This window comes from Bemisia tabaci, chromosome 1 (assembly GCF_918797505.1).
Source record: "Bemisia tabaci chromosome 1, PGI_BMITA_v3".
NCBI lineage: Eukaryota > Metazoa > Arthropoda > Insecta > Hemiptera > Aleyrodidae > Bemisia > Bemisia tabaci.
This window is the reverse complement of record NC_092793.1, coordinates 45,926,756-45,954,040: the sequence shown is the minus strand read 5'-3', so window position 1 is coordinate 45,954,040 and position 27,285 is coordinate 45,926,756. Positions and strand designations below refer to the sequence as shown.

General features: G+C 34.7%; 2 protein-coding genes across 4 annotated transcripts in view; both read right to left on the bottom strand.

The window, feature by feature from the left end:
* Window positions 1-1,175: 1,175 nt before the first annotated feature.
* LOC109038850 (solute carrier family 35 member E2A) lies at window positions 1,176-13,637 on the bottom strand. The gene is made up of 8 exons (XM_019054070.2): window positions 12,987-13,637; window positions 12,097-12,232; window positions 11,176-11,291; window positions 10,202-10,334; window positions 9,379-9,432; window positions 7,693-7,899; window positions 6,192-6,357; window positions 1,176-5,182 (listed from the first exon to the last, which is right to left on the bottom strand). The coding sequence occupies exons 1-8, from the start codon at window positions 13,270-13,272 to the stop codon at window positions 5,129-5,131; spliced, it is 1,152 nt and encodes a 383-aa protein (XP_018909615.1). The 5' UTR covers window positions 13,273-13,637; the 3' UTR covers window positions 1,176-5,128.
* Window positions 13,638-15,026: 1,389 nt separating this feature from the next.
* LOC109038843 (uncharacterized) overlaps window positions 15,027-27,285 on the bottom strand; it is a 53,199-nt gene continuing 40,940 nt past the window's right edge. For all 3 annotated transcript variants that reach the window (XM_072301702.1, XM_072301686.1, XM_072301693.1), the window contains exons 12-20: window positions 26,861-27,103; window positions 26,381-26,462; window positions 25,094-25,292; window positions 23,932-24,069; window positions 23,051-23,321; window positions 21,893-22,119; window positions 21,376-21,599; window positions 19,985-20,330; window positions 15,027-19,301 (exon numbers count right to left, since the gene is read on the bottom strand). In XM_072301702.1, the coding sequence (XP_072157803.1) occupies window positions 18,769-19,301; window positions 19,985-20,330; window positions 21,376-21,599; window positions 21,893-22,119; window positions 23,051-23,321; window positions 23,932-24,069; window positions 25,094-25,292; window positions 26,381-26,462; window positions 26,861-27,103 (2,263 nt within the window). In that variant the 3' untranslated portion in view covers window positions 15,027-18,768. The remainder of the gene's footprint in view (window positions 19,302-19,984; window positions 20,331-21,375; window positions 21,600-21,892; window positions 22,120-23,050; window positions 23,322-23,931; window positions 24,070-25,093; window positions 25,293-26,380; window positions 26,463-26,860; window positions 27,104-27,285) is intronic.

Here is a 27,285-nt window from a genome sequence, read left to right as displayed (position 1 = left end):
GGGGGAGGGGGTGGCATATGATACTATTTTCAGTTCTATGAGGGCCAGGCCCCCTGGACCCCCCCTTCGTTTGTCTATGGCAAGGGAGTTGAGTCATGAGCCATTGAAGTCGAGGATGCCCAGACTGGAGACTCTTAGCATCTGACGACGGAAGAAAATGAAACGCAGTTACTAAAAATATCCCTCTGTACTGAAAATCTTGAAAATAGATAGAAATTTTCCAAGAAGTATACTTCTTTGGAAATTTAAGAAGAATTCTACAGTGCCCCAGCGTGTTTCTGCAAATCCATTCACCTTTTGCGAAATTTTTAGGGTAAATTTTTCACTTGTTCTTACAAAACAAGGTTTGCATGTGAATTTGTAGTGGTTATTCAAGGGTAACACGGGCCCCCTCCGGGGCCCGGGCCCCGGTACCAGGGACCCAGTATCCCCCCCCCCCCTTGTGGCGGGCCTGGAAGTAAGGATTCAGCGATTCATTCAATCTCACTTCTACTTTTCTCCAACCGGGTGCTCTACTTTCGCACATTAAACGCCTTCACAGAGTCAGGTATGTAATGAGCTGAGATCGGCACGTACAACATATTCGTAACAATTGTTGCGGATGCAGCTGAAGGCGAATTGAAAACAACCGTAGAATACACGTTGAAAAACATGTTAGCTCTTAAATGAATATTGTTATCAATAGAGAGTTTTATTTTATGATCTTTTTATGGGGGATTTGCGAAAAACTTTTCAACATAAAATGAAACATGAACTAAGTTTAAATGTAAAATAAAATATACCGTGCTACAAATTTTCAGTCTTGGCAGAATTTTACTCAGGATCCAATCAACTCTGTAGTTCATTTTAAAAAGAAAACCGAGAGCTATAAATTCAGTATCCATAATATAAAGGAAAGTCTTGTTGGTAGGGGGGGGGGGGGGGGGTGATGGTATTTTTTCGTAGTTCGCTTGAGATATTGATGAAAAAACGTCATCCCTCCCTCCCCTCCCCCCCATACCAACAAGACTTTCCTTTGTGTAGTATACTGAATTTTTAACTCTCCTGTGTAGGTCCCAGTACTGTCAGCAAACAGGCAACATATTGAATCAGCCAATTATTTCATCTCTATTCAACTTAATGCTGATCAAAGCTACAGGGAGATAATCTTGAAAAGATAGTAAAAATATGAAGAATATCTTGAAGCAATTTTATTGCTGCTTTATTAGAAAAAAAATCACAAAGGTTTGAGGGTGGTAATGATAAAAATTAAGAAAAGACAAAATTACGCATGTAAAAAGAGGTATTTTTCAATCGAAAAAAGGCTACTTCACAAGAGTAAATGATTCTAGAAAATAATTTTCAAATTTTTTGTCAGATCAGCTGTTTGCCCTGTCGACCACACTTAACATACCACCTAGACTATTCTTGAACACTGATTCTGATGAAACACAAGTAATTAGTAAAACGACTTGTGCTTCCAGTTTTTTGCTTTATTTTCCTTCATTATGAGTGTCACTTAGTTTTCTACAGTTTTCAGAAAGTCTAAGAATTTTATTTCATTAGTCTTAAAATGCTAAGTAAAGATCAGAAATACAAAAACTCTCATCGAAAGTAGGGGAATCAAAGGCCAAAAAAGTCAGGTCAATGCTTCAGCAACAGCATGAAACAAGAATAGGCATGCTTTCATGCAATGACACTTAATTGGGAAAGACCTTAGTTTGATTATTATTCATTAAGTAATCTGACATGAAATCAGAGGAATCAAAAATTGAAATTTTAAACCAATTTTGACTTAAATTTTGGAATGTCATAGCTTCCATCGTAATGGTCCTTCTGATGAGCAGCATCATACTTGAATCATCTTTTTTCTTTCTTTCTTTTAAATCCGAGTACCTCATTGTAAGGCCATGAAAATACGTACAAAAATTTTCTAAGGAATAAAAACAGTAATAATAGATCATTAATACAGAAAAAGTAAGACAATGCAGTTAATTTGAATGAACAATTCAGGAAAAAAGGTTTTAAAATCAGATTGTGATCGAAATTACCAATGGCGAAAGCCTCCCACAAGGAAAAACGTTGCGAGAGGATACCTTTAATTTCTTCTTGTATCTACCCAAAAAGAAAACGCTGGTAGAGGCAACAATTGTCAAAAGCTTCAAAATAGATTTGGCATTATTTATGATACATCAAATGCGTGAAAATGTTTAATAGTTCGTTGTCTTCCATCTTTTTTTAAATGTCTATCCTGGAGGTTAAAATTTCTAAATTAGGATTTCGAGGTAAAGTAAATGTAACATTAACGTTGGGCTCTAGGTTCTTCAACAGCAATCTTCAAAAACCTAGATGTTTCTAATCAATGGCTTTTTGCCTTTTCACTGTTCACAGAAGAATATTTATCATTTCATTTATAAACTTTTATAACAGATCATCAAACAAGGATCCAATTAACTGAAGTATACTGAATCAAAGTTCTACTAAGAGAGTATACTCAAATGCTGTTAATATTACAATGAGGTTGAAATGAATTTCATTTAAAAGTACAAACAAAAATCGACTTGAATAATGAATGCAAGGATCGGACAGAATGCAGAGGTGGAATGAGCCGTCATAAAAAAATGTTCTTCCAACATTGAAGTCTGATTCACTGTGCATAAAGTTAACAGAGGAAAGTAGCGAATGGAACCGCTGAGGGATTGCACAAAAACAAATAGAATCTTAGCTCCTCTCCCACTTGGCCGATTTAAAAAAATGAAGCAAGTAAATGTGAGATTCAAGGTAGAGAAGCTAAGAGGAATGAATACTGTGATATGAAGATCTAATGGAAAAAATTTGAAAAGTCACTAGGAGAAGGAGACTTTTCAGTATTAAATATTCTCTTTTATGGGAGGGGGGGGGGGGGGGGGGCAGCCGACTACTTTATTTCACCTGAAGAGCATTCAAAAGGATTGCTATTTTGAGGGTGATTTAAAAATCTCAATCAAACAGCACCTGCATTAATGAAAAAGATGTAACAGAGCACAAAATAAGAAGAGAAAACAACCATGCACCTTGGTCTTCCCGGAAAAATTTCACTTCACTATCACCAAGAAATTAAGACAAAAAATTGATCCTTAGACCCATTTGTTCTTTTCCCTCATACTAGCACTGCCCTTACGATACAATAAGCTAATTAGATGCTTAGATAATTAGACAAGTTATATATTTACAGTGATGTATCAATAAATGGTAAAATCTGAAAAAAAATTTCTAGAAACTGGATTTTTAATTTTAGCAATCAAGATCTTATTCTTGCTGAGAACCTGATTTCATCAGATATCATTGACAAAAGGCTTCCATTAGCATTAATTTGAATGCAAATGGATATGAAAGGGTTTTAAAAGAAGGCAGTGACCAGTGCTGATTTGGCAAAGATTTTGTGCGTAATGCGTCAGATATGACATGGCTAGATACAATGAAATTTCTGATGTTGAGACAAAAGGTTCACAATGGTGCAAAATAGATATAAATTTCAGTCCACAAAATTCAAATGCGTGGAGCACCTTATCAAGAAAAATCAATATAAATTAGATACAACGGTTCTGATGATTTCAAACTCAATTTTGATTTTATAGAATGTTTGCATTTATAACTGCATTACGCGGTGCAAGTTTTAAAGTCGCCAGCGTATCACATAATTTCTCTGTAGAGATATGGGTCATTCATGGGTGCACACAGAAGACAGCTGAGCTGCACTTTTGAGGCTTTTATGGTCATTGCATCAACTAATTGACAAAGATTTCATATTCTGATTGCGCTCATTATTCAGAAACGGTTGAGTTTTCTGGAGCTAATTAAAATGCTAATGTTCAAGTCTAACAATCAATAAGGGATAGCTACTTTCCATTTTGCAAGAAAATACACATCTTTTGCAACATAATTATGCTTAATATGGAATAGGTCTTCAGACAAGGTCCGAATTGAAGCACTGTGTAACATGTTCTCCTTCAAAATTACAGAGCACGTTGAACGAAATTGCACAGCATGAGTGCTAGTAATCAATTCCTAAAAAAGATTTCAGTGTTCACAGTACCCACTTAACATTGGTTCGATTGAAAAAGTAAAAATGACATCATTTTTAAAATCTAACTTCCAAGTAATCTAGGTTAAAAATACGGGTAGACATCTTGTCCACCAAACTCCTATAACGTGCACTGTTTTCTACATAAGACTTTGAAGAGAAAACATGCAACTTTCTTTTTAATTCAAACTGTGTCTGAAGACCCATTATTATTCATCACTCAAAGGCAACGAGATATTAATGTATAGGAACGATTAAGTAAGTTTTTTAACCCTCTAAAATGATACCTCTATGGTCCTGAATCTTACATCATTTACAAGGATTTAGAAAAAAGAAAAAAAAATTGAGATGAAATGTGCAAACTTCAGAGAAGATTACATTTAAATGCATAGTTAGAGAAATTCATGCATCATGGTTGACTCAAAAAGAAAAACTCTAAAAAGAGAATTTTCAAAATACATGTAAAGTTAGCTCTCCCTAGCTACCAAAGATACCAAATTTTAAGATGCTCCTTTCAACTTCTGACTTAGAGATGGTGAAACACCAAATTATCTACCATAATTGTTCTAAATCAGTTAGATAGTCTCACAAAATTACTACTTAACATTAACTTTTTAATTAGTGATGAGGAGTACCAGAATCTTGGCACTCACCCCATTTTTTGTTCAAGTTTCAGGTGGTTCCCTTCAATTAAATTTAGTCAAGTAAAAAGATGAAGAGATGTCAAGAAGCATCTACAAATTTCAAAAAAAGGATTTCTTAGAGACAAAATTACATAATAAAATCAAAATAAACGTGCTTGAAGAGGAAATAAAAAAAGAAAACAATTAAAATATTGGACAGAGATAAATTGCAAAGTTTCAACTTAATTTGACAGATCAATCAACCAGCAATTAATCGATTGGACATTGGATCACATTAAAAACAGGGGGAAAGAAATTCAAGGACCTTAAAAAAGAGGTTATATCACAAGGAATATTTCAACTAGAAAAAATAAATAAATTACAATTAACAGGTAGAAATTAGAGATGATACAAACTCCAAGTTGATGGATTTCTACACCGGAGAACAGGAGATGAAGGTTTTTTAAATTGTCCTCACTTTATGAGAAAGATCAGGTGGAAAAAGAGGTGAATTCTCCTGAGAACAAAAAATAAAAGATGAGTAAATTATTTCAATAATACAAATGAATCCGACATTCTCAGAAAGACTTCAGCGCTAGAAATGAGAATTCAAAAAACAGTGGAAATTGCTCTACTCAACTTGCTCTAAATCTTGGAGGTCTTGCAATTTAAATTCGGATTGTGGTTGATTCAGAAATTTTCCTACGATTTCAACGGAGAGAGAAGAAAAAGAAGAATTTTATGAAAAAAAACGAAATACAATGAATACCTTCTTACTCATAATTAAATTACTGATAATCATTTACAAAAGCAAAAACTTCCTGAAATCTCAAAAACAGAGACATGTTCTGCCTGAAAGAAAAAATATTTACCTCCTCATTATTGAAAATTTAAGAGGGCTGCAAGAGGGATTCAAATCCGATCAAATCAAGATAAGGGAGTATTACTTGCGTGGCACTTTGGCGCTCAAGTCTTTTTGAGAATGACTGGTCTTTCCAGATGTTTTTGGAAACCGTAAAAATCCGTTTCTTTGGTTGTAATTTTGCAGTAAATTGCATCTGTGTCTAGGCAATATTGAGCCACCAAAAACTCAATTTTCGATTTTTTGCCACTTGGGACTTTTAATGAATGACCCATTCAATTTAAGAATGTCCTTCAAATAATTGTTTGGGAATATTTTCGAGAAAGAGGATCATTTACACTGGAAGCTGGTTCTAGGATGATTTTCTGTCCAAAGGCAACCATAAAAATAGGACGAAGCAGTGAAAAAATGTGACTAAGCCTGGAACAAATAAAGGATAACATGCACTGGCAATCAGTTGTACTGAGTATGGACTGCAGCTTGAAATGCGTCTACCATGATAATTTTGATGTTACAAGTGAGTTTTATTTATCCGCTCTTTATCCTTTGGCTATTTTGCTCTTTATCTGTACCTCAGCCTCCTCTGTACAGCAATGGGACTCTTGATAAAAGATTTAAAGAAGTAAAAACAGTTTGATAGAAATCTACTAATGAGGAAACTTACCGCAGCTAAAAGCCTATATTTCTTGTCTAATTCTTGTGCTTTATTGTAAAGCATAACTCCTATTATCACAATAGCTGTTCCTAGACCACTAAGTAAAGTAATACTGTTTCCAAAAAGTATTACAGACAGCCAAATTAGGAAAGCTCTTTTAACTGTATTAATGACACTGGAACAAACAGAAAAAAAAAACGTGTGTAAAAGATTAGCAACTAAATTTTACACTCAGAGGGAAGTGTTAGAATAATCCAACTTCTACAGATACGATGTGATAAGCTCGCTTTAAAACCTGGGTTTAGTAAACTCAAGCTGTGAACAAAGGAATTTATCTTGCTCCTTAAAAATAAGGAAGCAAAATTTTATTGGATTCAGGATTGGTTTAACAAAAAAAAATTACCAACTTGACTGGGCATCACAGCTACTGACGATTAGTGAAGCGCTAAAAACAAACTTGTCAATACATGCAAGACAGAGATTAATGCAGGGCAGCTAGAGTCCATCATCCTCCCAAAGTCCTTCAAAGAGTTGACACTCCCTCAGTTCATGCATCATCCCCTGTCGCTATCTTTAACTGAGCGTTCCGTTCATCTCTTTCTAGGAGAAATCCAAACCAGCATCCTCTTCTATAGTCCCTCATCTGGCATCCTGTGACTAGACTAGCTGATCAGTCAATATGTCAAAAATGCCAAAAATGGGACCCGTTTGAGATAATATTTTTGGTTGGCTCATATAACGTAGCCAGGCGGAAGAAACTGCGTTTGTTGATTAGCTAAAATCACCTTCAGGCATTGCCTTGCTATGTCAACTCGACTGTCGGCTTTGGATTGGTTGAATACAGATTGGCTCTTAGGAAATGCTTTTTTGGAACTTTTCAATGAACTTCTTTTTTTCACAAATTTTTACATGAGATGAAAATATACTTTAGCCAGACAAATATTCCTAACCACAGCTTCATCATCATATATACAGCAAAGACATGTTGTAGACCACACTTGCATATGCTAAATTAGGTAGATCATTAGTGAAACTGAAAGACAATTAGAAAATCGTTTTAAGTTGACTCTATTGTCAGGGGTAAAGTAGAGTACCTATATAGCGAGAGTATGGACAGATCGCTTCATGGAGGGCTTAGGGCCCAAAAGTGCAGCCACCCTTCTAACCAACTTCTAACGCACAAAATTTCACTGCCAGTCTGCACATTCCAATTCTAACCAAGATGGCTAAGAATGTACATAAATGAGCGTTCTTCCGCAAAAATGAGTAAATTTATGCAACAAGTAAGTCAAATACGTGCTTTATAAACGATGGTTCGTAACAATTGTATTAGTAAAGCGCTCTGGATAATTGAGATTCATAGGTTGGCTGCATTTCTGGGCCCTAACTTTATTCGCGGAGACATCAATGAAGGCCTGATGGATTTTCGGAGTTTCACATCTGTCTATACTCTCGCTATACAGGTACTCTAGGGTAAAGTTGAGTGATTACTACTGACAAATTAACTCACCTATGTGTAACAGGACTAACATAGTCCATCAAAACATAGGCAGTGATGGACTGGAAATGGAAAAAAGCACCATTCAGTAGGAAGAAACAAAACAGCGTAAATGGATGCTTTGATTCTCGAATTTCAGAGTAGTCTAATAGAAACAAGGTTGCAGGAATTTGTACAATGATTGATGCTATGCTTGTGTAGAACTGCAATTCAGCTGGTCTGGAAACATTGAAAAAACAAAACACACTTTTAATATTCTAAAACTTGATAGAATAAGGTGTGATGCACCTGAGGAAAAGGAAACTCAAGGTGAAAAAATAAAAATTGAGATAACTATACTTCTCCATCAAGGGATACATTCTGAATCATTTGCTCCCCCCCCCCCCCCCCAAAAAAAAAGTAAATAAATAAAAAATTGACTTCTCTAGAGCATTTCATAGTTTGAGTGTGCTATTTCAGATTCAACCAGGTTGACAAGGTACGCACTCAGTTTCCTCATCTTGAGATGAAAGATGTCTCATCTTACGTTATTCTCAACCCTACTCTGCCCTGCCACCCTTCCTAATTTAGCCTACTTAGATCCTTACTCCTTCTAATGTGAATAAAAAATGGTCATATTAAATGCTCAGGAATACACAAATACAAGGGGTTCGCTGGCCCAAGAGTATTCCAAAAAGGCAGAGAAAGGCAATGCAGAGCAATTTTTGTACCTCTACTGCACAGAAATTTATGTTAATGTTATATTACAAATAGCTAGGTTTCTATCCGAGCGAATTGCCTAATCTGTTGGCTTTGGGCCTACAAAACTTTATGTTAACCTAAATTAAAGTCTCATCAAAATGTGCTAGAGCCACTAATCCCCCAGTGGTTTTGCAGGGTTTTTTGGGCAGGAGAATCACCAAAATGAAATGTGGAGTTCAACTGGAGTAATGAAAATTTGATGAAGTCTGCATTTCAAAAATTGTAGTTTTGATAAAGAAAAAAAAAACTATTAGAGTTTAAAGCTTTAAATTTTCAGGTTAAAATTCATTTTTACACATGTTTTGGCACAAAAATGAACTAAACTACTCTTAACATATTTTACAGGATTTTAAGGAGTGTTTTGATTGAAAAATTAATTTCCAAATTTCCAATCCAACTTAGGAAAAATCAGTAACCTGAAAAATCCGTCTATTTGCACGTAAGCCACTTTTTCTGTACACAGACATATCTACAGTGAAACTCCCAAAACATGCACCTCAGTTTACAACATCAAAGACTTCCTATCATTCTTCATTTTCTAAATAGAGAACTACTCAATGTCAAAACTTAAAAACTTCAGTGACTTTTCTTCTCTTTTGCAAGGAGAATTCAGAGAGAAGTTCAAGATATGGTGTTAATATGTTCTCTTTTGAAAAAATAAAATAGGAACAGAGATTTTCAAACACTGCAAACAAGGTACGTAGATAGGAAGTTTCACTGACAATATACCTTCGGAACAGGATACTCTGCATTAATCACTATCATATTTTCCTTGAAAAATATAGAATACCTATAAAGCGATTGAGGAAATGTCTTAAACTGTCTATAAAATAGATGGACAAATTTAATCCTCTTGGAAGCAGTAAGGATTATAATAAGGACTTGTTTTGTGAAACAATCTAGAAATTACAAGATACAGTAAGAAATATTTTAAGGTGACCATTAAAAGTAACTTACGTGTACTTGAAATTTTCACCACTGATCAACATTTTAGAATAAACATTCTGTAAACTGAAAAAAAGGTAAGTTAGAAACAAGATTAGAGAGAGAGATAAAAATTAGTCAGACAAGTTCAGAACTAATTCATGGCTCAAAAGCGACTACAGGATAAGAGAGAATGCTCAAAGAGACCATGAGGTGTGTTTAGTGAAACCATATACAAACATTAGTTCAAGAAAGCTTGTTGAATTTAAACCATTGATTTCATTTATTTAAATTCTTTCATAGAAGATATCATTAATAACAGACTACTTGAGTGCCAGAAAGGTGATTTTGAGTTAAAATTAAGTATGTGAAAACTGTGGCAGAAATGACATTAATGCTATCTTTTAGCTGTTAGATGCATTTCTCTTGTGTTAATGGCTTCTTTTGCAGCATGTTGTTTATGGTGTTTAAGAAGAAATGGCATGTCTGACTCAAATTCCGATTTTTTGACACTTAGACTGTTACTGATAATATATCTTCAATTACTGAAATCTTAATTTCTTGTATGATCGTTAAAATTTTCAATTTTTTTACGCTAGGAATATAAAAACTTGTTTCTGTTCTACATGAGCCTTATGCCTACTAAATCTCTTTTACAAATTTGTTGAAGTGCTGCTGCTTCTTCTCTTTTTTTTCTCTTTTTCTTAAGTAGTACTTTTTTTCCTCTCAGTATTTACTAAGATCTCCATACTTAATGTTTTCAATGGGTAATAAAAATGTCTACCTACTGTTAAATAACTATTCTATTTTTGCACTGAAAGACCTGCAAAAATTAAAAATTAAAAAAAAAACTTACCATTCTGTTAAATTTGTGGCCAATGCAGCAAAAAAACCTATCATATTAAAACTTAATTCATTCATGGAACACAAAGCTAGTCCTGTCATGACAGGAATAAGAGAGAGATTAACATACAGCCCGGTGTATTCACCTGAAAAGAGATGATAAAGGGAACAAATTAGGTGAAATAGAAAACAAGTTAAGCTGTAGGATATTATAAGAGATGTCTAACTGTTAAGAATTGGATTTGTCCTCTTCCCACCACAAATACAGGGAATTGTGATGGATGAAATCTACATACCTATTTTTTTTATTAAAATCAAGCCATCCTTAGTAGGAATGACACTTAGTCCTCATAATGCTGCTTTGATGGTACAAGTTCCTGCATTATTTTTAGCAAATTAACCTTCAAGCACCCATGCTAATTATTTTCAAAGAAAAATGAGTAAAAATACAAAATATTTGTTGAGAAAAATTTGAGGAGTGCTTCTAAATAGTTCAACAGCAAATTAGACACTGAGTTACATGATTCATACAACACTGTAAAGTTAGTGTCTTTCTACAGAAAATGGCTTGATTAGGATCCTAAAACGAAAAAAATCCACAAAATTCCAAGAAATATCATTTTTGCTTTTCTTCAATGAAACCAGATTCTGAACGGCAGTATACGTATGGCTGAATAAAATTCTTCATTTCATTTTCTAGATGTATGTAAAACTTGAGATCACTTGAAGAACTTGCCAGCTTAAAAATAAGTTAGAATTAATACATGTGCTTGATTTCACCTTTTTGATTGTTTTTCTAAATTTTTGTGCTGAAAGGACTTAGAAGTTTTTCCTCAGAATACAGCAGAAACTTGGGAGAAAAAGCCTTGCTTGTACCCTTGCTGTCTTTAAGGATTTATTAGAGACCAGATTTGTTAAATGACAAGTTGTCAATAAAGCAGATGATTGTGTGAAAACTGCAGTAATATTTTCAAAAACTCAACGTACCTAAAAGTAATCTTGAGATAACAACGGTAAAGAGAGGAGCAGAACTTTTAACGGTCTCTGTGAAGCTCACAGCAACATAGTTGAGTGAGACTAAACCCAAAATCACCGTCATAAACCTGAAATACAGAAAAATATCAGAGGTAATTAGGTGAAAGGATTCAAAAACAATTCTCCACGAAAGTAAACTCTACTTATGATTTTCAGAGATAAGGGCTGTCATAGATAAGGTGAGTAAGTCATTAGTTAACTGTAATGGCACAGCAATGTGATAATAAACCGAACACCAAAATGATAGAAGTTATTTGATTCAATAAATACGGCTGCAAATTACTTGCTGATGTTACAAATTTCATTGCCCGAGAGGAAAAAACAAAAGTAATATTTTTATATATTTTGATTTACGTTATATTACAATAATGGCTTTGTTTGGTCACATTGAACAAAGATTGTTACAAGGTACCTACATAGGAAACACCGTGATATATGTGCGGCAAAACCTTGCCCTGTTGTGTGAACAGAGGCTGTTAAAATGAGACAGACTCTGTGGATGCAGGAAAAATAGGAGAGAGCTCTCAGTTTTTTATCTTTGGCGGTAGATGAATACCATTTCTCAATGATAAATATTTTTATCTGTTTCAGTCTTTCAGGAGACTAATCATGAATTTGGATCAAAACTAGGGCTGAATTTGAAAAACTGAACTTGAGAGCAGGATTAGAACTTTTCTGTATCCCTGCTAAAATTTGCTGACGTTAATAATATTAAGGTCCTCGACCCAAAGAACAGCAATGCTCATATGAACCTTAATGCTACTAAATGTTGACTTAAGGAGTTATTGCAGACACAGTTCTGCTCATTGTCCATGTAAAAGTTTTTTTTCTCTGATGAATTTAAAATAAAAAGGAACAAGTAGTTTTTCTCACCTGGTGCATCCAACCAAAACCATATGCTTGTAAAATCCTGGGGGTCGGAGCAAGCGTTTCATTGGTTTATACATTCCACAAGGAAAGTACATTTGTACAAACCCAAGCAGAGTGGTCATCAGCATCTGACAAGTTCCTACAGCAAAATGACAAACAAATGGGTTTAGACGACTATGAAAATTTAATTTTTTATTTTTTTGGGGGGTAATTATTTCCCAACTTCAGTACTATCACACTAAGAGTTGAGTGATGCTTAATTGATTAAAAAAACTTGCAAAAGGTAAATAGCAATGCATACTTGAGATAAATAAATCCAAACTGCACATTGAGGAGCTAAAAGACAGTTTGCCTTGGAGATAAAACTGCATTCTAAAGGATACGTTATTTTGTACCCAATGAGATTGGAGGAAGGGTTCAAAATTTAACTGAAACTTCCCTGACATTAACTATAAGATCTGCTTCATTTCCGCATTGGATCCCTATTCCTTCCTTTGGACATTGTGTACAAGAGGACAAATGGCCTGATCGAGGATCCTGGAGTAGCTAGCAGTGAAACAAGTGTTAGTGAGGGATATGAATCTGGCAAAAGTTCCCTACTCCGGTGGATGATAAGTATACTTCTGGCAAGTCCTTCACTTTAGACTGTATATAAGGCAACCTTGCAAATGCCAATTAAATATTTACCTTATATTAAATTACAATGGCTGTAAAGGAGAAATAATTTACCTGACACTCAAGACACGCTGAACGCAGCTTGGATATAAACTTTGTGATCCTTACTGACTAAAAGATAATAGACAAATCATGACGGACGGTCAAGTATAAGAAATTTTTCTTAGATACTCTATTGCTGAAAAAAGGACTTGTGATAACTGTGAAGCGTAACTAACCTAGAATGATGGGTTCACCCCGCAGATAGTGAAGAATGTATTTGTTGAGAAAAAGAGTGCATCCACTGAACACATACCAAAGCACTAGAAAAAAAAGGGCTCGAACATTGAGTAGCCCTTCTTTAGTATCATTTCTGTGCGCTGTTCGAGGCACAGGATCATTGATGGAGATCAAGTTCTTCTTGTAAGACGTATCATCAACTGCTGAAGACACATCATAACTTTTGTATCCATGATGATTAGCCGACAAAGATTCGTTCGGCTCATGGTACATGGTAGCATTCATACCTTCAAGAATTTACTTTTCGTGGTAAGAGAATCGGAAAAATACTCTCCATTGCTTAGAATTTGCAAGAAAAAACAAGGATCATGGTGTAACCCTAGTTAGTTGAATGTAAACAATAACCACTGTTCCTACTTGCTCGAGGCTGAAAGAGGCACTAAATGGAGACTAACACATTTAAAATGCTACCTAAAACAGAGAGGGGAAGCTTTTAAGCTAATGTGATAAAAACACAAGTGCCAACGAGGCATGAAAACACGGAATTATTGATACGCGATTACCCGAAATGTGTTTTGATAACAACGAAACGAGACCGAAAACACGGCTGATTTTTGCATTGTTTTCGCACAATTGCCTTTTTCGGATATTGGCAATCGAATCGAACATCGATATCTCGAATCTGATGCTACTGACCTCTGTCTGAAATTTACGTAAGTTTTCTCCAATAGTATCAGTAGGGAGCGCACCATGAAGGTACGTAATCATTAAAACGCCTTCGAACAGTCAAGTATGCAAATTTCATTGCTTACATGACATGATTACGGTGGCGGGGGAAAGGGACTTTGGATTACATATTGAAGTGCATTCCAATGTAGCTAGGATAGCGCAACTTGCATTCTTAGCAAGAAAATTACTGAAATTAAGCAAAAAATTAAATTAGAGGTACCTATGCTTTGGACATGGTTTGAGTGAAAATGAAATTAAACCAATCAGTTCAAATATGAAAAATTATTGTTTTCAACAAAATTAAAAATATGACCTTCCCAACTTTTTCCTTTCCTGAGAGCATTTTAACGGTGTAAGTCTGCAATCACATAACTCGGTTTGCAACGTAGCAGACTTCCTGTCATACTTTATTTCTTAGACGGAGAACTACTCAACAGCAATTCCTTAAAACTGCCATGATTTTTCTCCTCTGTGCAAAGAAAATTCTGCATAAACTTCAAGGAATGATGTCAATTTGTTCTCCTTTCAAAAAAATAACAGAGGCGGAGATTTTCAGACACCGCAAACGAGATATGTGATTGCGGACTTACGATGTCGATTTTGATTTTTTCATCTAACAGCAAATCCCTGCAGAAATTTAACTTTCAGGCGACAAACCTCGTATAAAAAGAGGTGGCAGGAAATAGTTCAAGGTGGCCACGGCAAAATACATTTACAGTTTTAGAGTAATTGATCTGTTGGACAAATACTTTTATACCCTTAGAAAGCTGAAAATCCAAGCTTTTAGAGGTATATTTGGGACTGCATTAATTTCGGTCTGACGCCCTGTTGATTCAAAGATCTCACAGGCCATCATCATAGAAAAACTCAAAAACAAATTAAATAATTCATTATTTTGTCTTCCTGACATGCCTAATTTGCTGACAGAAGCCCCAAGTAAATGAAGGAGGTAGAATTTTTGTGATTCTCAGAAAAATGAAATTCACTTTTAAAACTAAGGTACACTGAGTCTTGGGGCTTTCAAAAGTTAAAATTATTGAGTGTGCACAACTATGAATAGTTTCTGAGGTCACTTTTTGGTAAAGTTTATATGGAAACAAGTTTCTCTCAAAGTCACCAATATCTCATCTTTTCCTCAAAAATGAGTCCTACCTCATTCATTCACTGAGGGCTTTCATTTTTTTTGGAGGGTAGATGTCTCTGTCGACAAACAGTTATAATGACTGATAATAGTGGCTAAAACAGAGCCATTAGCCTAATAAGGTTTATCAATGAAGCTTAGTATGGATGATCACAATACAAACAACAAATATTTTAGTAGGTTTTAAATTTTATTATTTTTTTCAGATTTTTGATATTTTTTATAATTCAAAACATTTTTTCTTTACAAAAAATAAACAACTGCATTAAAAATTTAACAGAAAAATTACAAATATTTATAAGATTTTACACTGTACATCTTAAAAAAGGCATATCAAGATTCATTGGCTATGAATGATTATATTTGCCGGTAAAAGCATCTCATATTCAAAGTTACTGGGACCAGCAGTTACTCTTTTTGATCTGGTTTATTTCACTGTACAAACAAAAAAATGATTACAGAATCATGCCTTAAAAATAAATTCTCTTGATCATCTAAAATAATTCTATTATTTAATACAAGGATCAATATTTCAAGAGAAAACAAACGAGTTCTATACACTAACATAACAACCCCCCTCCCCAAAAGAAAATTACATTCTCCCTTCTGATTACCTAGAATTTGTCTTGCAATGAAACATGAAATAGATGATGGGAATAAATCAATTCATTGAAGTACAAGAGAGACGATTGGTAAAATTTTACCAGCTATGACACAATTTCAAAATAAAATAATAAATGAGTCAATTTTTCATTTTACATATCTCTCTTAAACCACTGAAAAATATTCAAAATAATAAATAAAATAAAAAAGAGTGATTTGGGAGACAAAATACTATACATAACTAGAGAAATTCACAAAAATATATCACATTGACATTTTATCATGTAAAAATTAAATCACAATTATTATTTCTCCATAAATAGTGATTAGAATCAGCAAGGAAAAACACAAAGAAAGCATAACTTCTTTTGAAATCATTTTAACTAATTCCTAGACCAAAAAGCACACTTTGCAGTAAAAAAAGGAAAAGAAAAAATAAATGAAAGAGAGGGGGGAAAGGAAAAGAAAAACATGTACGACTCAGCAACAGGATAATAATCAATTCTGGGAGGATGATGTTCAAATATTCAGTGCTTGAGGTCTTTACACAATACTGAAGAATGATCCACTTCAAACAATGATTGGAGAAGGTGATGGTTTTCTTCAAACTTCAGTGAATTAGTGCCTAAAGCCTAGATAAGGCCTAAAAATTGTTACATGATTCTTAAAACTGACAGATAATACGATTGCATGGACCTACAAATTTAGGGTCATGTCTATTTTTTGAGATAATTAGGCAGTCCTTTCTAATTTTTTGAATTGAGTTTGGGAAAAATATCAAATAAATTCGATCAAGTCAGGATTTTCCAGAGACTTTGAACTCTCTGCTATAAAAAGGACTTTTTTTAGAGAAAATCATATTTTCCAGAAATTTTTTGGGCGATAGGATAGTTCTGATGTTTATTCCAAACTGATCTCTTGAAAATACACCAGGGTTCTTTTTTTTTTTAGTTCAGAGACAATTTTGACCCAAAATTTGCAGGCTTGTCATTTCAGCATCAGTACATACAATCTAAATCTCTGAAATTGAGACATTTGAGCAAAAATTTACAACCAATGGGATGAGCCTAAGCAAGACAAAAGAACACACTAGTTAAAGGAGCTGCAAGAGTGGATTATATCAATGGCCAAAGTGCGAAACACATAACTCCGTTTGCAATGTTCCGGACTTCAAGTCATACTTTATCTTCTCTTTGGAAAAAAAGTCAACGTAATATCTTGAAAACTTCCTTGGTTTTTAGTCTCTGTTAGCAGAATATTCTGAATGAATTTAAACTATAAAATTGGCTTGCTCCTCTTTGAAAAAATAACATTGGAGCACAGATTTCTGAACATCACAATAGTTTTGCACTTGGACTATCGACATCACTGTCAGACACAATTATGTTATAAATAGAATAAAAACTTAAAAAAAGAAGGAAAAGACAGCTGTAAAACAAAATTGTTTAGGTTAAACATATGTTTTTTTCCCCTTTTTCTTAAATTTTTCTTTCCATCAAACTGATGGAACTCTAGAGTTACGTAATTTTCTCTAACTTCATTTTCTTCACTTTCATACAATTTAAACAAAAAAAAAATAAGTTTAAAAAACGTAACAGATTCGAGAATGGAGCCAACCAGTTTCAGGTGTCACTCCTAAAACTTGAAAAGATTTGATAAAATTGATGTACTGCGCATTTGAGATATTTCAAATGATAAAAACTGAGAAGAATACGCTGTATTTTTAGGATGTCAATTCCTTTCATTTTTATCGTATTAGATACTCTTTCTGAAATCTCCATACATCTGTCAACAGCACCTCCGGGCGCTCAACTTTTTTAAGAATCATTAAAATTGCATAAATGCATTGATTGCTTTGCATTTGATTGAGCAATAAAGTTTTAAAAGAGAACGTTCTGGGCTTTCAGTAAAGAATATAAAATTTAGGAAGAGCGAGGTGAGCTCTTCTTCCAAGCAATCTTTTTTCAGGGTCTCAAAAGCTCAGAATGTACACAAATCTGGACTGAAGACAAACCACAGTATTAATGTTATCGAGCAAGACTTTTTTAGTTCTTCAACTAACTTTGGATTTGACGTCTGACAAACATGAAATTGATAATGAGAAAATATTAAGTTACATTACAGTGTACGTGGTGAGTAAATTGTAGGGATCTTGTACTGCAGTCAGAAATGTATAACAAAATTTGCAGCAGTAACATTACACAATGGATGTCATTGTAAGATAAGAGTGTACTAGCTTCAGTAATATATCCCTCAAAATCTGTTTTACTACTCTACTTTCAAACAACTAAGTTATCAACAAATAAAATTTATGAGATATAAAGTTTTCTTTGCTAAAATTTAGGAGATTTTTATTTTAATCGTACATGCAAATTGAAGATCTTTTGTGGGAGGAAACAAACATTTTTTAGTGAGGTGCAATTAAAAAAAGCTTAACTTTGCAAGTTTTATGGGCTTTACTTCACACCCCACATTTTATGCATTCAAATCCACATTTTCAAAATGTTGGGACCTGTCAATTTCAGGAGAGAATGTATATTACTAAAGTTCCTTCTCTTGAACTTTTTCTTATTTTTCCCCCACCTCTTTCCTGTCAAGAAAAATATATTTTAATGTGAAAAACGAAGCTAATAATTGAGAAAAAATAAGTACACTCACATCTTACAGTGAGTTAATATGCTAGCTCAGTTGACTTTTCAATAGTTTCTTCCTTCGAGTAATGCTCATCAACAAGTAAAATGCAGCAGTATTGAATTGAAAGAAAGTCGATTTTAACTTTGTTTCAGCGTGAAAAATTAAAAATGTTTGTTTTGAATTTTTTAAAACTCATTTAAAAATATTGCATAAGACTAGAGGAAAATTTCATTTTGATTCAACCAGACTAAAATTTTCCACCAAGATGACATCAGAAAATGATGTAGAAATATGCTGGAAATAATCGTTTGACAGAGGCTTGTATCATTATTTGATGTGAAATTCTACCTGGCAGGAGTGCAAAATGTCACTTTGAGTAAATTCTGTCTCAGTGTGGTTTCTAAAATCTTTTTTTTCCTCACATCAAACTATTGACAAGCCAAATGAGCATTGCTATATTAACGCAAAACAAAAAAAAAAAGTTCTTTTCCACTCAATGAGAGTCAAGGGAGTGACCTCTGTTTGAGTCTTTGGCCGTCCAACCTGTGCCTGTGACATTAAATCTTGACACACATGGGTTTAAACCGCCGAGTTTCAAGTTAGCTGGTAAAAATAAATAGTGTTTTTATCACTTGAGATCTTGTGAATTTTAAGGTCCCTTTGCGCTTGTTGAATTACATGATTGAACACAAACCAGAGAGCTCAGTGCCTTTGGTTATCGGAGGGTACTCTGTTAACTTCCTGCCGACTAAGCGCGGCTTCAATTTAACTACAGGTTCAGTTGGTTCGAGGCCAGGTGGGAACGGTTCGTTAGGGTCAATGGTTACACCTGATGCTGGCTCGCCTATTGGTTCAGACTCTTCGGCCATCGGCTCCGGTTCAACTGGTTCCTCTGGGATTGCAGGGGAAAGGACTGGTTTGGAGATGTTTATTTTGATCTTGCCAGAAGATCGAACAGTCTCTTGTGAGGACTCTTTTAATTCAACATTCCCATCTATAGAACTGGTGACACCAGCGTATGTTGTATCAACTTGGGAATCTGCCACCACATTCAAATCTGTATCTTCTTTTTTAATTTCTATGTTAGCAATAACTACTTCTGTTTGTAAATCTGATTCTTCTGTTTCCATTTTCTCCAGTATCTCCTCTTTTGGCTGCTCTGCAGTTGCCTCTGAGTCAACATCTGTTTTCATTTTGGAGGAGTCACCTGAAAGAAGAAAAAGGAAAAGGCGAGTTAATGGAGATCGTAGGGCTGAGATTTTGAATTGCATCAACTGTACCATTATATTTTATTCTAATTTTTTTAATTGATAAATGCTCAAAATAACATTCAATAAACTCTTTTACTGCCACCCATACTAATTCTCGTGCAGCAAGATGTGAGTGCTGTGAACCACAGCTGAGAATTCCCGTTTTTAGCTATGCCTTTGTATTTCCCACTCTGAAATTAAGCATGTAGCACATACATCATGTAAGCAAGGGTAAATATACAACAGCCACAAGTGTGAACAGATCTATAATAAAAAGGAACCTTGTCTTTCAGGAGACAATTTTCCTTTCCTTTTTGCAAATATGAGGAGGAAAACATTTTGGAAATTTTGGCGCAAGTCAGATCCTGAAATTTTAAAAATTGAAGGAAATATTAGTCCTGAGGTTCCGCAACAAAAATTCCTGGTGCATAGTAAAACATAGTTCAAGTTTTAGCATAAAGTTAAGGAAAATTTAATCCCAGAAGAAAAGGTCCTTTTTCACACATCTGGTCACATATAGACAGAGTGCCCCTCGATCACAGTGCACGATTACTGTCCTGCCAATGAAAGAGATAAAGATATAATTCTGGCTCCTGATAATTTGAGCTATTATTTCGCAACAATCTAGAAAAGTACACACCTTCTTCAACTGAAATTTCCATTGGTTCCTCTTTGATGGTAACGACCAGCTCTTCCACAGCACCGGAGTCTGAATTACTCTCTACTTTCACTTCCGTTTCTGACTTCACAGCATCATTACCAGTCATTTCAGAGTCGCTTTCCATCACTTCAGTTTTCACTGATACACTTTCTTTTCCTTTTTCTTCCTCCATTTTCAATTCGTCTTCTTTCTTTATTTCTTCCTCTTTCTTTTTCTCTTCTTCTATCCTCTTTTCTTCTTCCTTTTTCTTTTCTTCTTCTAATTTCTTGGTCTCTAATTCTTCTAACTCTTTACGTGCATTTTCAGCCTCCACCTCTAGTGACAACTGAAAAAAAGAGAGAAAAAAAATTAGAGCTCATAGTAAAAGGAAATTCAACTTCTCTCCTTTCCCCAAAAGCCGATAGCCTTAAAAAACAGCCTACTGCTTGAAACTTAGACAGTTACATGTTACATAAATAATTCCTAGTCTCAGTGTTCCAAACCCTTGTGTGCCATTGAGTCAAATGCTTCTACAAAATCAGCCATGACATCTAAAAAATTAAGACCCTTGCCAAACTCCAGAAAAGAAAAAAAATCCTAGAAAATTGTCACAAATCTGAACCTAATTCATGATTTGTTATCAGTTTGTGCAGAACCAAACTTGTAAAGCAAGCAGGTAATCGCAAAATTCAATTTAGCTCCTAAAAAAACTTCAAAGACCTCTAAAAAATTAGTTTAACGAACTAGATGGCACTTAAAACTCAAGAGGTGAGTTTGAATCATTGCTTAAGTCTTTAATTTAAACTTTATGAGCTTAATAAGCAGTAACCTTGAACCAAGATCAGTGGAAAAATCATATCCAACCACTGAAAATACAAATAAATGTTTAATAAATAATGATAAGTATTGCGATAGACTGATCAACAGGGAGCTGGAACTTTGGAGTCAACTTGCCAACATTTATTCGGATTTTGACAATCTGGTGCAAAGGCGCTCTCATTAAGAAATGACAATTAAGATACCCCCCCCCTCCCTTTCGTGAAACAAATAGTAAAAGTCAAATTGAAAAAGCACAACATAAGAGCAAAAAAAGTTGCGCGTTTTTGTTAGTGGTCCGCAGCCTTTTCCCTTGGCAAAAAAGTGATCAGCGGTCAAAAAAGGTTGAGAACGGCTGGTTGACTTTCTGAAGTATTGCAGTTTATGGCTTCAGATTGTTTTGGCTTTCTATTTTATTTGAGTAAGATATCACTGATATGTACAGCCTAGACAAAACTTAATTTTTACAATCCCTTAAACATTCTTCTCATTTCTTTTCACACTTTTTCCTGTGCTTATATGACCCTGGGTTGATAATTTGCATTTTATTTTAAGAAGTAAAGGCTTGAACTTACCAGCCAATCTTGATGACAAACAGGATGATACAACTTCTTATCGACGCAAATGGCATGCCGAAAATGCCACTCTTCGGCTTCTGCATGGTAGAACAACTCAAAAGGATCATGGCAGTGTACACAGACACCTTCAGCTAAGTCGCTACCAGCAGGCACACTCACCAGTTCTCCTGGAATCTCTCGGCCCTCTTCATCGATCACCTGAGACTCAAACCAACTCTGGGCTGGAAGCAAAGCAAACAAAAATTTCATTTAAAAAATCATTCACATTTTATTTATGCATGAAATATGACCATGGAAAAAGTATAAATTGTTGTTAAGATGGACGACTAAAATTGGAGTCCATGTCATTGAAAGAACTTTACATAAAAACGCATCTTGACACACAATGCAATTCATACTTTAATGAAATACTGATAAAAGGAAGGAAAAAAACTGAATTGTCCACTTCGATTACTTCTTTCAAAAGCAAAAGAGACTGCCGAGAGACTGGTGCAAAGTATGTGAAAATAACTACCTCTTTCTTCTAGGATCTCGATTTCTTCAAATTGAATCCAGTCTGATATATCGTAGTACCACTGTCGACTTTGAACTGTGTGTGCCATATCTTTTTTCCGTCTATTTTGTCGATAATGCCAATCTAAGTGTTGACTGTATTTGTCAGTTAATCCATCTAAGAATCTTAAACCGCATGTGCTGCACTGCTGTCCTGAATACAATTTGGTGATCATTGCTGGTTGCCTCCTGGAAAAAAAACAGACCAAGTTAACAGTGATTTCATATTCATTATTTAGGTATTTGCTGCAGTTTCAGTGCTTTTTTAGATGTAAATTTCGTGTGTATTCTTGTAATGAGAGCATGAGCATGGACGTTTACTTTAAATGAGTATTCTAAAGCAAGAGAAAGTTTGGACAAATGAAGTCTTGGCACAGTGGATTAGGTGGTCCCTGGTTCAATTTTCCACGTGTTTGATAAAATCAAACAAAGGTTGCCTAGGGCTTGTTGAACAGAGACCGCCAAATAAGTATCCATGCTTTTAGACTGCCACAAAGGATCTGCCATCTTGATTCTTGCATTTACGTTACATATAAATGTGTTGTCAGATGATCTGTAGTAGCAGTCTAAAAGTGCGTAAACTTAATTGGCATCAACTCTAACAGAGGATGGGCGCTAAGTACAGGATTATTTAAAAATGTAAAGGAGAGAAAAACAAGCCGCTTATTGATCTGACCAAAATTAATAAGCACCTGATCCTATGTTTGAGAGACCATCACTGTTTTTTTTAAAATCTTCTTTCTTCAAAACAGCTATGCGAAATTAGAAGGTTATGACAAGCTGGTACATACTATGTTTATTCATCCTTTCATCTGTGATGTATTGCGATCTCAAATGAGTCATTCACACTTTAATGCGAAAAGCAGTTTTCAACTGAATTTTAGTGCATGTCAACATAATCACCGACACTATGGCTGAACGACACGTTCCTCGAACCGCAATCAGTTTACAGTCCATGTTTCCCTTTCTCAATTTTTACATGATCGATCAAGAAGTGAACTTTGTTGAGATGATATCAGTAATATTTTCAATTTCATTCAATATGAAATTGCAAATCAAGGATAGAATATAGAATAGAATAGAAAGGAGCGTAATAATAAAAATAAATTGAAGTACTTACACTTTTAATGTTTCAGGTTTCGTGAAATCTACTTGCTTTAATTCTGAATCAACAGCCTTGGGAGTTTCTTCTTTCTTTTCTTCAACAGCCTTACCTAGCATACCTTTAGCAAACAATTTTTGGACCAACTCAGTAACAGAGTAACTTGGTAACTCTCCAAGGAATGATGTAGTTTTACTTGAGGTAGAAGATTCATTGGAGTTTTCATTATCTTGATTAGATTTACTGTGAGATGTGGAATGAGATCCAGAGAATCCATCTGACGCTCCACCTATTAGAAATGAAAAATTATTTAGCTGAATATATATGCAATCAATCATTCATGAGTAAATAAAAGAATGATAGGCAACTCATATAAACTGCTCGATACAATACCTCATTAGACTTCAGTGCATTGTTTTCTTCTGAATTCATTCGTAAATATATTATATTCAACACATACGTTCATTGACCATTTAACAGATCAATTGTAGTTTAGGCAGGCTCAAATTGTGTGACTTGCATACTAATTCTAGAGTCAGCTTATTAACTTCTCTGCAGTTTTTCAGGGTCAAAATTCACCCATAAATCAATTTCCCATGCACATAAATCTTCCTTACCAAGAAGAAATTAAAATGCAAATCATCTTAACAATTATGGGATAATTCTTGCATAAAAAGTGGCATTCACTTTTCACTTTGATGAATTTTGAGAAGACATCTTTACTCATACTGCGTTCCAAAAATCATGATTTGGAAAGTTAATTTTTGTTCAAATAATCATTAAATAGATTACCATCATTTCTTGAGGATTTTGTAGAACTTTCTCTTAGAATGAGGAGTTGTCTTATCAAACAAGATTGATGAATGGATTGTAAAAATGCTAAACGATGCAAAACTTACTATTACTGTGTTTGTCCACTTCATGCCTGGGTCTTCGTTCATTCCTTGACTCAACAGCAAAATGCTTATCCTGCGGGCCTAATTTTGAACGATGGCGTGAAGACATTCGTCTGTGATCAGGTCTATCACCTATATGATCTAAAATGCAAAGAAATTTGTAAATTTTCAATTATAAATCCACAAAAGACACTTTTCTTAAGGCCTGACCAAGTGACTTAATGTACATTTGGTTGTTTTTACATGTAATTTCTCAGCCTGAATGGAACACAAAAAGACGGCAAAATACAATGGCTGTAAACTACTATTGCTTAACACTAATGCTTACTCTAGGATGTCGCCATAACATATATTTCATGCTTACATTGATTGTACAGCCGTGGATAGCATTCCCACCATTTAGCGGCACAAAACACTGGTAACTACTACTGGTTTTAACTCGAGACACACGACTAGATAAAAAACAGTCACTTCGACCAATTTAGCAAGGGGGGCATGGGCATGTTAGGGACAACTTTTGGTCAGATGTTCAGAAAATTCTTCTCTTTAGCGCAAATCAGCTAACTTTTACATAAAATGCTTATCCATCAGAGACTTTCAGGCAAGTGTAAGAATGCACTTGTCAATGTTTATCACAAAGACTGACATATTTGACAAGTTTATCATTTAATTTTAACCGTTATTTATTTACATGTATAGTTTTTTTTGGTTTTTTTTTTTTAGAAAATCAGGGGAAGAAATAATTACCATAGTTTCTGCAACTTACTGCCACGAAAAAAAAAAAAAAAATAAAAAATAAAGAATAATGAAGTGACATGGTGAGGGCTTAGCTACTTGCGGCAAGTCAAATCCGCAGTGCAAGGAGACTACAATCTAGATTCAGGCAAATCTTTTTGCTGACGATCTAGAACATTCTTCACTCTTACTCTTCGTAAATCATTAACTTGGCATCTAGGAGATAGTGCTGATTGGAATTGGTCCTAATGCCAGGCAGCCGATTAACTTCAATCAAATCCTGCAGATTAACCTGAATCAAATTGAACTAGCAAATTGAACTAGCAGCAAGATGCTCTTGACTGCTCAGCAGATTAGCTGAATCAAATTGAATTTTTTAAAATAAAGATTCTTTTCCAAGAGCATAACACTTTAATTGTTATTTAATCACCTGAAGATGGATGAGGTGCTCCATCTTCCTGTCTCAGCGGAGGATGAGATCCAGCAGGAGGAACAGGGGGGCTGACTACGTCCTCCATGCCATACAGTTTTACTTCGCCCGGCACAATTCCTTTTGGTAGTGCTGAAAGCCGGAGGAAGTGTCTGATTCCATGGAAGACAAAAGGTTTCGGTTTACCCCCAAAATCAGTCTGAAAAAAGTAAAATATGAAAAATAAGCAAATAAAACATGTGCAATTTTTGTGATTTTGATATTCTATTAATTATTGGTAAATTTTCTGCGTTGCGTCACACTTATGATGATGTAATTCTTTTCAAGGGTAATATTTCTTCTTAGCTTTGAATAGTGGAGAAAAATAGTAGGAACTTTCTGTTCGAAATAGAACCTGAATTTCTTCTACATTGCCCTAACCTGAGACAATAATTTTAAAAAAATGAAAATTTCTCATTGTTATCTCTTGCCTAATTGAATCAACGTAGGCGAAAACGTCCGATGTCCAAGACAGTGTTTCAGAATTTGAGGGGACAATTTCGTTGTGACTTAAGGACACAAGATGGTTTAAGACGTTAGGAATGTAGAAACAATTTTATAAATAATCCGCTAGGTGTAATTAAACGTTTACAAAAGAGATTGATCCTATTCATCGGTGTCAAAAGAAACCCGACACAATTATGAAACCCTGTATCGGACAACGGACGTTTTTGCATACTTTGATTCAATTGTAGGTAACACAGATTGCAATAAAGTGCAATTACGTTATCAAATTATTGTTAGTGTATCAGAGTGTTGTGTATATTCCCTATGTTCTATTTGAAGGGACACTTCTCAATGAAATTGATTACAATAAAATTGAAAGAAGTCGAAATTCCTCTTAGCATTCCAAATTGCATATCTTTCTAATGAACGTAGCTCATCTCATTAATCGTTTAAAATCTGCATTTATTGACAAAGTGAAGGTAAGAAAAATCGCAATTTCATTTCAATATTTACATTGCACTGCACTACTTGGGTAAGAGAGCTTTCATAGTCACACAGAAACTTATCAAAACTTGCAAAAATGGTTTTTGTGACTAATTTCTGAGGTTCTTGCGAGGTTTTTCCATGGATTATAAATGCATTAAAAAGGAAAATATTTAAAAGCTGTATATTAAGTAGCTGTCGTCACTTATTGTTTATTTTCTGACAGAAAGTAATGATTGGTTCATCTACCATGACTCATTTTTTTAACAATAATGCAGCCTAACTGACCTTGACCAAAAAAAACGAAGACCAACTTACATTGAACACTCGATTGTTGATTTTCACTCTTTTTAAAGCGTTCATAAACTGTAGCACATATGGTACACCATCAATGTCAAACCTACAACAGAGATGCACACATACACAAAAATGAGAGAATACTCAAAAACATAAGTGGAATTTTAGACAGGAGGATCAATATGTAGAGAGGAAGATGATCAAAAAAGATGGTTTTTTGTTACACCATGTTTCAATGCAATTGGTAATCTGTTTTTACAAACATGTTTTGGCAATGCTATAGATAATTACCAACAAAGAAAACGAACAGCTCTAGCTCTACCTCGATAGATTTCAGTGGCGGTTAGGCGTCGCAGAGTGCCCTTGTGCGCTAGAGGAGCAACTAGTACATACATATTTTGGCTTGTTTATAGTTAATTTCTTGCCAAGGAAAATGAGGGAATTATTCAAATTTTGGTATTTTTCTTTGAAAACAAGAGAAAAAATTGAAGCGAGACATACCTCTGTGGTTTGTAGTCTAGATACATTGTTATCAATTGCTCTCCATCGACGACCAAATTTATTTTCCCTGCGACTAGATCAAGCCGCTTTTCTGGTAGGATCGTGACTGGAGGTGGTTCACCTTCTAGCTGGACATGATGCTCTTTCCCATCAATAAAAATTGGCGTAGGTTCAGTATTCCATCCAAGAGAAAATCCTTTACCATCTATATATAATTCTCTAGTTGGAGCACCTAATCTAATTCTATTCGGGCAAAACAATCAAAGCAGACAATGATTAGAATAGGTACTGAAGTATTGAAAATGGATTTTCTAGTCAAAGGAAAGAAATATCTGCCCGGTTGAAGGGAGACACTTCCTGACAGACTGTTGTAATGTTTTCTAAAATTTAACTTTGAAGGTCAATTATACATGTAACGTTTTGAG